The sequence below is a fragment of the Panthera pardus genome, unplaced genomic scaffold (assembly GCF_024362965.1).
Source record: "Panthera pardus isolate Hobbes unplaced genomic scaffold, ASM2436296v1 HiC_scaffold_12, whole genome shotgun sequence".
NCBI lineage: Eukaryota > Metazoa > Chordata > Mammalia > Carnivora > Felidae > Panthera > Panthera pardus.
Genome location: NW_026526677.1, coordinates 61,223,644 through 61,239,007, shown reverse-complemented (window position 1 = coordinate 61,239,007; position 15,364 = coordinate 61,223,644). Strand labels below are relative to the sequence as shown.

The 15,364-nt window shown below is 38.5% G+C and overlaps 1 protein-coding gene across 1 annotated transcript in view; it reads left to right on the top strand.

Annotated features, from left to right (window-relative positions):
- Window positions 1–15,364, top strand: part of INTS4 (integrator complex subunit 4) — a 117,872-nt gene that overhangs the window by 904 nt on the left and 101,604 nt on the right. The window contains exon 2 of the mRNA XM_019449924.2: window positions 4,164–4,358. Within this exon, the coding sequence (XP_019305469.1) occupies window positions 4,164–4,358 (195 nt within the window). The remainder of the gene's footprint in view (window positions 1–4,163; window positions 4,359–15,364) is intronic.

Genomic DNA, 15,364 nt, shown 5'->3' with positions numbered 1-15,364 from the left:
GTAGACCAAAAAGCCTCCTTAGATCCGTAGAGTACCCTAGATCCTTAGACTTCAAGGGTAGCAAGACTTAGACCATCCAGCAGGAAACTGTCCTTAAACATTTAAATCATTCCTTCATGTAAATGAGTGGTTACTGTGTATCAGGTATACTGAAAGGTGTTGAGCTACAAAGCCCAATACAGGTGAGGGTCCTTCTCCTTTAGGAGCTCACAGACTAGTGGGAGAGATAGAAAAACGTATCTGTGATTGTAGTACAGAGGGATGATTCCATTGAAAAATCAAGTTTTTCTTCCTGTTTTCACTTATTTCACTTACCACATCTTTGTAGCATATTCCCACTGTAGGGAAGTTATTCTCATTATTTTTTTTTCTTAAAATAACTTTGAGATTTAACGTTGACACTTTGTTGCTCCATTTTATGTGAAATTGGTTTTCTTGAACTTTCAGAATGAGTCAAGATTCAGGAAGTTTTTATTTTTTATTATTTTTTTTTAAAATTTTTTTTTCAACGTTTTTTATTTATTTTTGGGACAGAGAGAGACAGAGCATGAACGGGGGAGGGGCAGTGAGAGAGGGAGACACAGAATCGGAAACAGGCTCCAGGCTCCGAGCCATCAGCCCAGAGCCCGACGCGAGGCTCGAACTCACGAACCGCGAGATCGTGACCTGGCTGAAGTCGGACGCTCAACCGACTGCGCCACCCAGGCGCCCCAATTTTTTATTATTTTTAAAAAATTTTAAAGTAATCTCTACACTCCGTGTGGGGCTTGAACTCACCACCCTGAGATCAAGAATCTCATGCTGCATGGACTGAGCCAGCCAGGGCCTCCTCAGGAAAGTTTTTATTTCACAGAGCTCCTTCTTTTGTGGTTTGCTTTCTGGAATTTTCTGGATCTGTTTCCCTTGCCCACTTGCGCACGCGTGTGTGTGTGTTACGATTTTTTTTTAAATAATTGTGGCAAAATACATATTTTAACATTTTAAACATTTTTAAGTATACAGTTCAGTGGCATTAAGTTCATTCACCTTGTTACCCAGTGTGATTTCCTTTCTTCCTATTGTATTGTGCCCACTTCTCAAGACTACTTGCCCTTCCTCCAGCATGTCATGTGTTTATACTTCTCCAGACTCTTATACCTGTTGTCTCTTTTACATGGAATGCATGTCATTTTCCCCTTTATTTTTGCTCTCACATTTTGGCTTCAAGATGCAACTAAAGCCTCAGCAAGAGTTTTGTCTCTTTCTCCTCTGCTTCTGTAGCAAGCACTCTGTACTTGTTTGTCTATTTGTACTTACCCCTCAGTGCTACTATAATTACTAGTTGTTGACGTTAAAAATAGTTATTTTACCAGCAAAAATGTATTTTTTGGGGAATAACAGAACTGCAATTCGGCACATGCAAGTTATGGCAAAACCATAGGCAAGTCCAGCAAACCAAGGAGAAGCAGGAAGTCAGGAGAGGGTTTTTTTTGTGTTTTTTGTGTTTTTTTTTTTTTTTTTTAATGTTTGTCTATTTTTGAGTGAGAGAGGCATAGAGAGAGGGACTCTCTGTGGCTCTGCATTGACAGCAGTGAGCCCGATGCAGAGCTCGAACCTAGGAACCGTGAGATCATGACCTGATCCAAAGTCCTATGCTCAAATGACTGAGCCACCCAGGCACCTCCAGGAGAGGTTGTTTTGAAGGGAAAGTCTAGGGTGATGAGAATTTCTCCTTAGCTGAGTTGCAAGGGTGGTTGATTTCTTGTAGGAGAGGTCATGTGCATCTTTCCCTGTTGGGGCCTATAACTGAAGATTCTTTCTTGTTGATTCTTCTGTTGGACTCTATAATGGACAGTTCTTTCCCTAGTTGACTCTTGAGTAGTACTGTTCCTCCTTCTGGCCTCCCCTTGTATCCTCCCTCCTCAACTTTAATGAGTTTTCGCTTTATTAATTTTACACAGTGTGCATATCTCCCTACCAGTCTGGCCTATTTAGGGACAGAGATAATGCCTGCTTCATCAGTGTCCCCTGTTATGGGCGGGAGAGTCTATGTTGTATGTTGTATGAATGGAGGTCTCAGTTCTTGGATTTTCCATAGAAAGATTTATGTGATGATCCAAACTCGAATAAAGATGGTCAGAAGGAATGTAGCAAGCACAAAGCAGTTTATTAAGGACAGTACACTTTCAAGAAGGCAGTGTGGGCAGGCCCAGAAGTGGTCATTCCACTGGAGCTAGAGATGTCTTTTTGTGTTTGCATAGGTTATAGATCATAGCTAGGGCTGTCTCTAATTGAGGTTGTTGCCAGTCATCTGAGGGACTCCTCCTACCAATTGGGGTGGGGGGTTTGGGCCCTGCAAGGTTCTTGTTGGAACTGTTATGGTTTATAATGAAGGTATAAATTACTCTGGGGCAGAGCTTGAAGAGGAGAGCTGCAAGTTCTGTACTTGTGGCTCTGTCAGCTTCAAGGTGTTGGAAGCCTTAGACCAGGATGTTAAAAGTCATAAATTCAGGATGTTGTGCCCTCAGGCTTCTAATGTGTCATCTGTTTATCACTGCCTTTGCCTCCAGCTCAGGTCTAACTTCTCCATCACCCCTGGATAGACCATAGGTCCTGGCTCACTAAACTGTTACTGATGGTTGACTGATAGCAGATATTGGTTTGTCTTTCCCCTTACATACTCTATAGGGAAAGAAATCTTTCTCAGCTTTTGTACTGATTGGATCCTAGATAACACTGAAGACTGAGTTTGTGTAGAATAGGATGGGAATGAGTAAGGATTTTAGGAAAAGAACTCATTTCTTCATTCTGCATGAATCATTACCATACAATGATGAAATGAGATCTTAGTGCTTCTGTCTTTCCCTCTGCTATAAAGGTAAGGAGGGAGAGAGAACTGGTATGTAGTTAGTGGTTATTTTGTATTTGTACAATTAAAGACATAGACTTCTCAAATATCCATACAATATAGGTATTGTGTATTCCCTTTTATAGAAGAAGGAGAGGCCTCCCTCACTAGTAAATGGTTACCGAACCCAAATTCCTCTGCTTCAAAACCCTCGGTCTCTTAAAAAAACAAAAAACAAAACCAATAAAAAAAAAACCCTTGGTCTCTTTATCATGCCATACTATGTTCCTGACTAGAATAATCCTAATCTTTTCTCTGTAGATATGTACATTTGTACATTGTAAAGAGGGATTGCTCAGGATATCAAAATGATGCATTAGATATTAAGGAAAATTATCGGTTACAACATTTGCCTTATGTTAGTTACGATGTTTTCTATACCTACCCACCAGGGCCTGACTTAAGCCCTGGAGTGACAGGTTCCCTTTCACTGAACTTTTTGGCACTCATTATATGTAACAAATGCATCTAAAAAGCTTCTAATTATGCACCATCCTTGGGAGAATTGAGAAAATAGTTATTCAAATAATTTTGTGTGTCCTGTGGTTCAGATGATGATCCCTAGTTAAGAAAAACAGGTAGTAGTGTCATCATTCTCATATTGCAAATAATAAAGGTAAAAATTGTAACTTACTTAGAACAGCAGCAGAATTAGAATTCAGACGCAACTCCTAATGCTGAATAATTATTCAGTAAAGAAAAATTTGTTAAGTGACTACAGTTTGCAAGGTATTTTAAAATTTTATTTACATTAACCATCCTTTTAATAAAGGCAGAATGCTTTGTGTAGTCATTTGGAGTAAGGGGAAGACTTTTTACTCAGTATAAGCTGCAGACAGTTCCCATCAGTTCCAGTTTTCTCAGGAGGGAAGCTGAGCCTGTTGGGTGCCTCAGCATAGTCGGTATATATTTGTAGAATTGAGATTTCTTTTTAAATAAAGAATGGAACAGATCCTTTGTATGTCCTTTTAACCCTAAAGTTGCAACAGTCCTAAGAGATAGGCAGAACAAAATGTTAGTGGACTTACTTCACAGAGAAAGAAACAGACTTGGAGAAATGAAATAACTAGCCCAAAGTGGTAGGAGCTAGTGAAAAGCAAAATGGGGACTCATAACCTTGTCTCCAATCTAGCGCTCTTTTTTTTGTGTTCATTACACTGCTTTTTCCTAAAGTTAGGTCTATTAGCTAAATACATTAGTTGGTATAAGGAAATGAGGCAGTGTTAGATTTGCAGACTCTGTGTTTTCATGTCTTACCTTCCCTACTCCCTTGCAGCAACAGCAGGAGGAAATTGCAACCAAGAAACTCCGATTGACAAAACCAAGTAAATCTGCAGCGCTCCACATAGATCTGTGTAAAGCTACCTCCCCAGCAGATGCTTTGCAGTACCTGCTCCAGTTTGCCAGGAAGCCTGTTGAAGCAGAAAGTGTGGAGGGAGTAGTCCGGATTCTCTTGGAACATTATTACAAGGTAAGATGGTCTTGAGGATCTGATGGAAGTGTGTGTAAGAATTTTTATCACGTCTACAGAATGGATTAGTATTGCAAAATAAGTAAGAAGGTGTTCATTCAGCAGTCTTGTAGTGAGTGCCTTCCATGTGCCAGGCACTGTAGATGCAGAGATAAAAAAGATCCAAATCCTGAAATGAAATTCACAAGATGTATTTATTTTTCAGTTTATGTAAGTAAGGGGGAAGAAATGATTTCCAAATATTTGAATCACAGATGAATCAGAGTTTTAAACTTCATTATGAAAATTATTAAGCCTATAGAAACGTAGAGACAGGGGCGCCTGGGTGGCGCAGTCAGTTAAGCGTCTGACTTCAGCCAGGTCACGATCTCGCGGTCCGTGAGTTCGAGCCTCGCGTCAGGCTCTGGGCTGATGGCTCGGAGCCTGGAGCCTGTTTCCGATTCTGTGTCTCCCTCTCTCTCTGCCCCTCCCCCGTTCATGCTCTGTCTCTCTCTGTCCCAAAAAAAAAAAAAAAAAAAAAAAAGTTGAAAAAAAAAAAAATTAAAAAAAAAAAAAAAAAAGAAACGTAGAGACAATACTATAATGAACTGCCAAATACCCATCTCTGGGATTTAATAGTTAACTAATATGTTGCCAAATTTGTTCCCTTTATTTGTTTTCCTGAAGTTTTTTTTAAAGTATCATGATATTTTTCCGTAAATGGTTCAGTAGAATCTAAAAAACAGTAGAGTAGATCAATGAAACCAAGAGTTGGTTTTTTGAAAAAATAAAATTGATAAACCTGTAGCCAGGCTTCTCAAAAAGAGAAGAGAGGACCCAAATAGATAAAATCACGAATGAAAATGGAATTATTACAACCAATCCCTCAGGAATACAAGCAATTATCAGGGAATACTATGAAAAAGTATAGGCCAACAAACTGGACAACCTGGAAGAAATGGACAAATTCCTAAACACTCACACACTTCCAAAACTCAAACGGGAAGGAACAGAAAATTTGAACAGACCCATAACCAGCGAAGAATTTGAATCAGTTATCAAAAATCTCCCAACAAATTAGAGTCCAGGACCAGATGGCTTCCCAGGGGAATTCTACCAGCTATTTAAACAGAGATAATACCTATCCTGAAGCTGTTCCAAAAAATAGAAAGGGAAGGAAAACTTTCAGACTCCTTCTATGAAGCCAGCATTACTTTGATTCCCAAACCAGACGGAGACCCAGCATAAAAAGAGAACTACAGGTCAATATCCCTGATGAATATGGATGCAAAAATTCTCAACAAGATACTAGCAAATCGAGTTTAACAGCATTTAAAAAGAATTATTCACCATGATCAAGTGGGATTCATTCCGGGGCTGCAGGGCTGGTTCAATATTCGTAAGGGACTTTAAAAAAAAAATTATTTTGAGAGAGAGAGCATGTGCGTGTGTCTGCACGCGCACACACACATGCATGCATGGGCTCGGGAGAGGGAGGGAGAGAGAAAATCCCAAGCAGTCTCCATGCTCAGCTTGGAGCCCAATGTGGGGGTCAGTCTGACTGACCTGAGCCGAAATCAAGAGTTGGATGCTTACCGACACCTGGGTGACTCTGTCGGTTGAGCCAGAAATCAAAATACCAACACTATTCACACATGGCATTGGTCTTTTTTAATCTAGAACAAATTTATTTTTTTAATCTAGAACACATTTATTGTTTTGGTGACATTGATCTGATAAACTCCGTTGTTTATAAAGTGTCTTCTGAATTTGTTTACTTGCTTAGGGGTTAACTTGCTTCTATATCCCTTTTATTTACTAGGAACTGAAAGTTAGACTTAGGTTAAGCACATTTTTTAATTTATTTTTTTATTTTTTTTATTAAAAAAAATTTTTTTTTTAACGTTTATTTATTTTTGAGACAGAGAGAGACAGAGCATGAATGGGGGAGGGGCAGAGAGAGAGGGAGACACAGAACCAGAAGCAGGCTCCAGGCTCTGGGCCATCAGCCCAGAGCCCGACGCGGGGCTCAAACTCACGGACCGCGAGATCGTGACCTGAGCTGAAGTCGGACGCTTAACCGACTGAGCCACCCAGGCGCCCCAGCACATTTTTGAAATTTTTAAGAATATGTTATAGATGAAGATTTGTATTTCATATTGCATCTGTGAGGATGCATGTAATGTCTTCAAATGTTCACTTGCAAAAGCTTCTTTTTCCCTTCAGTCTGTTCTTTCTATAAACTATGATTATTTAAGTCTTTTACGTATGACATAAAGGGTCTTTTCCTTTACACATATAATGTTCTAGCTTAATCAGAAATGTTTGCAGTTGTCCAAAGACTTTGTGGGTTTTCAGAAACCCATGTCTTTTCACACACTGTTCCACCAGCCTAGAACCCCTTTCTTCCTCCCACTGCCCTGTGATCTGGTCTGCCACTCTCTCTGCCAAACACATTCTTTCCTCAGAGTCTTTCACTTATGTTTCCTTCTGCCTAGAACACTTCCCTCAGATGTTCGTATGTCTGCTTCCCACACTTTGTTCAAGTCTTAGCTCAAATGTCACTTTTCCACTAAGGCCTTTTTTTTGTCCCTGTATTTAAAATTGAAACGGCCTTATTCGACCCCAGAACTTCCTAGCCCCATTCCTTGATACTGTTTTCTCCATAGCACTTACCGACTTCTTATAATCTATATAATTTTCTCATTTATTTTGTCCCTTGTCCATTTCCCCATACTAGAATGTAAGCTCATCTTGAACAGAGATTTTTGTTTTTAACTGGATAGTTGATTTAAATTGACAGTGTGTGGTAAAATTAATATTTGTTGAATGAATGAGTGTATGCTTTTGTAAGACTTTTTACTCAGTTAACAAGTGGTTATTATATATCCAGCACTTTTCTGGATACTGGACACATCTGTTAGCACATTTATTAGCTCTTAGTATTGCTGTTTTCATCATATATGTCTCTGTCCTTCAGACTTTAAGCCCCTAAGTTCAGAGACTACAAATCTGTTTATCTCTGTCCCAGTGCCTGGCAAGGTCCCTAGAACACTGTAGGGTGTTAATAAATGCTTCCCACATGTTTTACATGAATTAAATCTGGGTTTCTGTTCTCTAGTTTTCAGACACATATTGATCTGTTTTCTTAGCAGTATTTACCTATCTATTATATGATAATATAACTTTGCTACCACTAATCATCTGTAATAATACTTCTAAGAACAGTTAGCATTTATATAGTGCGTTGGAGTTTAGAAAGCTCTTTCCACATGTAATATTTTATTTAATCTTGATGACATCACCATTGTTATATCTGTAATCCAGATGAGGAACTAAGTTTGGAGCAGTTTAGTATACAAGGTGACCAGCTAAGTAAATGGAGGGTCTGGATTTAAATCTGTTTTTTTTTTTTTTTTTTTAACTTTTTGTCATGAAACATTTCAATTATATACACAAGTAAAGAGAGCAGTTTGATTTCCATGTACCATTACCCAGCTTCAACAGTTACCATTGTGTGGCCAAACTTGTTTTATTCCCATGGCCCCCACCCCAATTCCTCCACTCTTACCTCTCCACCAGATTCTCCCTGGTATCATACCATTTTGTTCATAAATTTCAATTTATATCTCTAAACACTAAAGATTTTTTTTTAAGGCTTATTTATTTACGTGAGAGTGACAGTGTGAGTGGGGGAGGGGCAGAGAGAGAGAGAGAGAGCGCGCGCGCGCGAGAGAGAGAAGCAAGTTCCATGCTGCCAGCACAGAGCCTCATGTGGAGCTTGAACCCACCAAAGTTTGAGATCATAACCTGAGCCGAAACCAAGAGTCGGACGCTTAACCGACTGAGCCACCCAGGCACCCCAACAATAAAGACTTCTTTTTTTCAAAACCAAATTTTTTTTAATGTTTTATTTATTTTTGAGACAGAGAGAGAGACAGAGCATGAGCAGGGGAGGGGCAGAGAGGGAGGGAGACACAGAATCAGAAGCAGGCTCCAGGTTCTGAGCTGTCAGCACAGAGCCCAGCGCGGGGCCTGAACCCACAAACTGAGGTCATGAGCTGAGCTGAAGTTGGACGCTTAACCAACCGAGCCACCCAGATGCTCCAAGACTTTTTTAAAAGACATAATCACAATACCATTGTCATGTCTAACAGAAAAGTTGAACTCCGATCTTCTGATGTCATACCTCAGGCTCTTTAACCAGGCCATGCTGCTCGTAGTCTAGCAGATTGTAGCCCGAAAGGAAATGAGGAGAGATGCCAAGTGCATCCAGTTCTAGATTGATGACCATAGTGTTTTTTTTTTTTTTTATCCTCTCTTCTGTTATCCAGAAATGTGGTCTCTTATATTTTAGTAGATAAACTAGTTGGGCCTCTGTTTCTGTCCTCCAGATTTTTCTTCGGACAGGTAGCAGTATTTGGACTTCTTTCATGTGAGAGGTTCTTCACTTATACTATGTACTCGATGCTGTGGAGGATGTAGAATTGTGAGACATGTTCCTTGCCCTTTAGGGGCTAGCAGTATAGTTGGTAGATGGTAGAACAGATAATATATGTAGTAAGTAGTAAGGGCTAAAGTTAATCATTTGTTCATTTTTTTCGTTTTCTCAAAATGCCCTAAATACTAACTCTGTGCTAGGCCATGTGCTTCATGTTGGAGATACAGAGATGATTATGTGATCCCTGATCTTAGTCTAGTTGTGTAGGTAACACAATAAATGGATAATAACAACACAGTGTCATGGGTGCTATGAAATCTGGGACAGGTTATGATGTGACCTCGAAGAAGAGGGTAATCAGTTTTACTCGGGAGCAGGAGTCTGGAGAGGCGTTATAGAGTAGTAGTGATGCTTGAGATGAGTCTTAAAAAACAGATCTGGGCCAGTTGGAAAACAGGAGGAAAGGCACTTTAGCAAGAAGGAGCAGTTGTGAGCAAAGGCATGGCAATGTGAACTCGCGTGTCACAGAAGAAATGCAGGCGGCTGGTATAGAAGCTCTTTAAGAGATAAGACTAGAAACATTGAAAGGCCTTGTATTGTGTGGGTTTTGTTTTAGACATGTTACTCTGGGAACGGGATTCGGGATGGAGGAATTGGATAAGGGCAAGACGGGTGTTAGGTGACCAACTAGGAGACTGGCCAGTCTGTAGCAAGTTGATGAAAGCCTGAACCAGGAGAATTTTAATGGTGAGAAGAGCAGTTATTAGAGAGGGTTTCCCTGGAGGCAGTTTGTTTTAAGCTTAGATGTTGAGGGTACCAGGGGATAATTTCAGAAAGTAGAACTGAAGTAAAGTATCCAGATGGATAAAGAATGTCAGTGGTCAGATGCTGTCTTCTTTTTTGTCTCATTCTTGCCTCCTTGCCTCCCTCTTACCTGCTAGGCTCAATTCTTCTGTTTTCTCTGCAGCTCTCTTGTGTTGGGAGGTTTGTGACTCCATTCCAGATTGTTGAAAGGCTACATAGCACTCTTCCTGTCCTCTCTGACTGCAAATTATTTTTGACTAGTATTTGACTAGTCTATTGTCTCTGAAAGACAATTATTTGATTCTGTGATATTTCAGTGATTTGAAGTCCGTAAAAGAATTGGCTCTTTTTTTTTATATTTAAAACTGAATTGAGGCTCTCCGTTCACTCTCCAGTCTACCTTATCTCAGGAAATATTACCATTATCAACATAGACCCTTAAGTCAGAAACCTGAGAAAGATGGTTTACCCTTTCCTTTCCCCATATTCCCTTCCTCACCAAGTCTTGTTGATTTTACTTTCAAAATATATCATGTTTCCACTGTTACCTCAGTAATACAAGCAACTATGTTTTAAAAAATTTACTATGAAATGTAACACATAAAGAAGAATATGTAGAAAAACTTCATACAGCCTATTGATCTACCACAGTGTGAACACACTGTGTAACCACGATCCAGGTCAAGAAATTGGAATATTACCAGCTTTCCATGAGCCTCCTCAAACTCCCCTCTAATGATTTACGTCTTTCCCAAAAGATCACCACCACTGTCCTGACTTTCAGGGTATTAACTACCTTTAAAAAATTTTTTTACCATTAAACCTGCACTCCTAAATACAATTTATTTTTGTCCTTTTTTTTTTTTTTTAACTTCATATAATTAGACAATACAGTATGTATCTTTTTATGTGTGGCTTTTCTCAAAATTCTACATATGGTGTTCATCCTTATTGTTGATGGTAGCTGTAGTTCATTCATTTTTACCACAGCAGAAGATTTCATTGTATGAATATACCCTAATTTATTTACCCATTCCATTATTGATGGACATTTGGGCTATCTCCACTTTTTAGCTATTACAAGAAACAGTGCTGTGAACATTTTTGTACAGGTCTCCTGGTATGTATGTCTTACATTTCTGTGTTTTGTATAGCCTGCAGTGAAATTACTGGGCCAACTTTTTCAAAGTGGTAGTACCAGTTTATACCCCTGTTAACACTGTGTGAGAATTCCAATTGCATGTATTTGCCAACATTTGGAATTGTTGATCTTACTCATTTTGACAGTTTCTGTGATGTGTGGTATATCACTGTGGCCTTAATTTGCATTTCTTGGATATCTGATGAAGTGGAGCAACTATAATATGTTTAATTGGGTAATGCCTGTTTATGTCTCTTGCATATTTTTCTTTGTCCTTATTGTTTTGTGTAGATTCTTTATATTCTGGATGCAAGTTCTTTAATGGCTTTAATGGTTATATGTGTTTCAAATATCTTTTTCCTTTCTAATCCCTCCCACTTTTCCCTCTCTTTTTAGTCCCTTAATGTTGTATTTTGATGAAAAGTTCTTGATATGTCCCAATTGACAATCTTTTCATTTATTTTTGGGCTTTTCTTATCTGATATAAGAAGGGTTTGCTACCATGAGCTTATTGAGACATTTTGCTACATTGTTACTAGAAGCTTTATTATTTGCTTTCCGCACATGGTATTGATTTGTGTGTATGTTGCTTGAATATATGGAAATCCAGATGTCCCAGCACCATCTATTGAAAAGAATGTCCTTTCTCCATTGTTCTGCAGTACCACCTTTGTGGTAAATGAAGTATCTGTATGTGGATATTTCAGGGCTTTCTGTTCTCTCCCATTGGTCTGTCTATTCTTATGCCAGTACCATGCTGTCTTAGCATAGCATTATAATAAATTTTGACATCTGGCAGGACAAGTTCACTCACTCACCTTGCTCTAAGAATATCTTATTCTTGATCTTTTCATTTCTTTATGAATTTTGAAATCAGCTTGTGAAATTCCGCCCCAAAACAAAATTTGTTAGGATTTTGATTAAGATTGCATTAACTCTATAGTTCTGATGACATATGGGGATTGACATTTTATAGTATTGGGTTTTCCAATCCATAAACATGGTACATCCCTATTTTAATACTGTTTTATAGTTTTCTGCATAGAGGTTTTGTGTATTTTGTTGGTTATTCCTAGATATTTAATATTTTATGTTATTATAAATGATAATATTTTTAAAATATCATTTTCTTTTATTTTTTTAATGTTTATTTTTGAGAGAGGGGGTGAGCAGGCAAGGGGCAGAGAGAGCAGGAGACACAGAATCCGAAGCAGGTGCCGGGCTCCGAGCTGTCCACACAGAACCCGACGCAGGGCTTGAACTCACAGACTGCGAGATCAGGACCTGAGCTGAAGTCAGATGTTCAACCAACTGAGCCACCCAGGCACCCCTAAAATTTCATTTTCTAGCAGTACATAGCTGATAATCAGAAATGCAATTGACTTCTATTTATTAATTCTTATGTCTTATAACCTTGCTAAGTTCATTTAGCAATTTTAATACATTATATGTAGGTTATTTTGAATTTTTACAAATCATATCAGCAAATAATGACTTTGTTTAATATTAATATAATGATATCAGCTATCTTTTGGTTATAGTTTGCATGGTATACTACTATCTTTTATTTTCATCTTTTTTATAGCTTTTTTGTTTTAGATATGACCTGTGAACAACATGTAGTTAGTTTTTAAAAAAAGTTTTTTAAATTGATCATTTAGTTCATTACGTTTAATGTAATTATTGTACGTGGGTTTAAAATCTACCCTCCTGGGGCGCCTGGGTGGCTCAGTTGGTTAAGTGACCAACTTTAGCCCAGGTCATGACCTCGCAGTTTGTGAGTTCGAGCCCCTCGTCAGGCTCTGTGCTGACAGCTCAGAGCCTGGAGCCTACTTCAGATTCTATGTCTCCCCCTCTCTCTACCCCTCCCCTGCTCATGCTCTGTGTCTCTCTGTCTCTCAATAATAAACATTGAAAAATTAAAAAAAAAAAAAATCTACCCTCCTTATTAAATGCTTTCTATTTGTGGGGCACCTGGGTGGCTCAGTCAGTTAAGCGTCTGACTTCAGCTCAGATCATGACCCCCTCGCAGTCTGAGTTTGAGCCTTGCGTCGGGCTCTGTGTTGACAGCTCAGAGCCTGGAGCCTGCTTCAGATCCTGTGTCTCCCTCTCTGTCTGCCCCTTCCCTGCTCACGCTCTGTCTCTCCCTCTCTCAAAAATAAATAAACATTAAAAAACAATTAAAATGTTAAAAAATGCCTTCTGTTTGTTTTACCTGTTTAATGTTCTTTTTTCTCCTTGTTTCTTGCCATCTTTTGAACTAATTTTTTTTTTTTAATCCTTTCCACCATCCCTCTTTATTAGCTTGGGAATTATACATTCTTTTATACTTTTTTACTGGTTAAACTAGCCATTACAACATGATTTTTTTTTTTAATTTGAAGTGAAATTTAAAAAAATTTATTTTTATTGAAGTATCATACAATATGAATTCTTGACCTATCCAAGTCAAATGTTATATGGCACAGTTACCATTTTGGACAGTGTGAGGACTTACCTCCTTTTATCCATCTTCCTGCCTTAAATGTGAATGTAATTGTATATTTTAATTTTCCATTTTTCACTCTGTAAGACAATGTTATTTTATACAGGCAATATTCATTTAGATTTACCTACATAGTTATCATCTGCTCAGATGTATTTATCATTGTTTTTCTTTCTTTCTTGCATCTGAGACTATTCATCTGGGATTATTTTCCTTTTGGGTGAAGACTACCCTCTGATATTTCCATTCATTGTAAGTTTGTTGACATTTGTTTTTGCACGGAAAAGTTTTATTTTACTTCCATTCTTGCAGAATTTATTTATTTTTATTTTTATTTTTACTTTTCTCTTCTTTTCTTTCTTTCTTTCTTTCTTTCTTTCTTTCTTTCTTTCTTTCTTTCTTTCGAGAGAGGGTGCAAAAGGGGGAGGGGCAGAGGGAGAGAGGGAGAAAGGGAATCCTGAGCATAGCCTGGTGGGGGCCTCAATCCTCATGAACTGTCAGATCATGACCTGAGCTGAAATCAAGAGTTGGACACTTAACTGAGCCACTCAGATGCCCCAGATATCTCATTTTATTGTATGATCTTCTCTTCTGAATTTTCATTCTTTTGTCTCCTTGTGCTTCGTTCTGGACATATCATTTATTCACTAATTCTCTCTTCACCTTGTCTAGTTTCCTGTGAACCTGTCCATTTGTTCTTAATTTCATCTGTTGCTTGTGTCAATTTTATAATTTCCTCTTTTTTTCTTAAATTTATTTAATTTACATCCAAGTTAGTTAGCATATGGTGCAACAGTGATTTCAGGAGTAGATTCCTTAATGTCCCTTACCCATTTAGCCCATCCCCCCTCCCACAACCCTTCCAGCAACCCTCTGTTTGTTCTCTAGATTTAAGAGTCTCTTATGTTTTGTCTCCCTCCCTGTTTTTACATTATTTTACTTCCCTTCTCTTACATTCATCTTTTTGTTTCTTAAATTCCTCATATGAGTGAGGTCATATGATATTTGTCTTTCTCTGAATGACTAATTTCACTTAGCCTAATACCCTCCAGTTCCAGCCACGTAGTTGGAAATGGCAAGATTTCATTCTTTTTGGTTGCCAAGTAATACTCGAGTGTATATATATACCACATCTTCTTTATCCATTCATCCATCGATGGACATTTGGGCTCTTTCCATACTTTTTGGCTATTGTTGATAGTGCTGCTATAAACATTGGGGTGCATGTGCCCCTTCAAAACAGCACACCTGTATTCCTTGGATAAATACCTAGTAGTGCAATTGCTGGATTATAGGGTAGTTCTATTTTTAACTTTTTGAGGAACCTCCATACTGTTTTCCAGAGTGGCCCCAACAGTTTGCATTTCCCACCAGCAGTGCAAGAGAGATCCTCTTTCTCCACATCCTCGCCAACATCTGTCATTGTCCAAGTTGTTGATGTTAGTCATTCTGACAGGTGTGAGGTGGTATCTCATTGTAGTTTTGATTTGTATTTCCCTGATGATGTGTGATGTTGAGCATTTTTTCATGTGTCTGTTGGCCATCTGGATGTCTTCTTTAGAAAAGTGTCAGTTCATGTCTTTTGCCCATTTCTTCACTGGATTCTTTGTTTTTTGGGTGTTGAGTTTGATAAGTGCTTTATAGATTTTGGATACTAACACTTTATCTGATATGTCATTTGTGAATATCTTCTCCCATTCTGTCGGTTGCCTTTTAGTTTTGCTGATTGTTTCCTTCACTGTGCAGGAGCTTTTTATTTTGAGGAGGTCCCAGTAGTTCATTTTTGGTTTTGTTTCCCTTGCCTCTGGAGATGTGTTGAGTAAGAAGTTGCTGCAGTCAAGGTCAGAGAGGTTTTTGCCTGCTTTCTCCTCAAGGATTTTGATGGCTTCCTGTCTTACATTTAGGTCTTTCATCCATTTTGAGTTTATTTCTGTGTATGGTGTAAGAAAGTGGTCCAGGTTCATTTTTCTGCATGTTGCTGTCCAGTTTTCCCAGCACCTTTTGCTGAAGAGACTGTCTTTATTCCATTGAATATTCTTTTCTGCTTTGTTAAAGATTGTTGGCCATATGTTTTGGGGTCCATTTCTGGGTTTTCTATTCTGTTCCATTGATCTGAGCGTCTGTTTTTGTGCCAGTACCATACTGTCTTGATGATT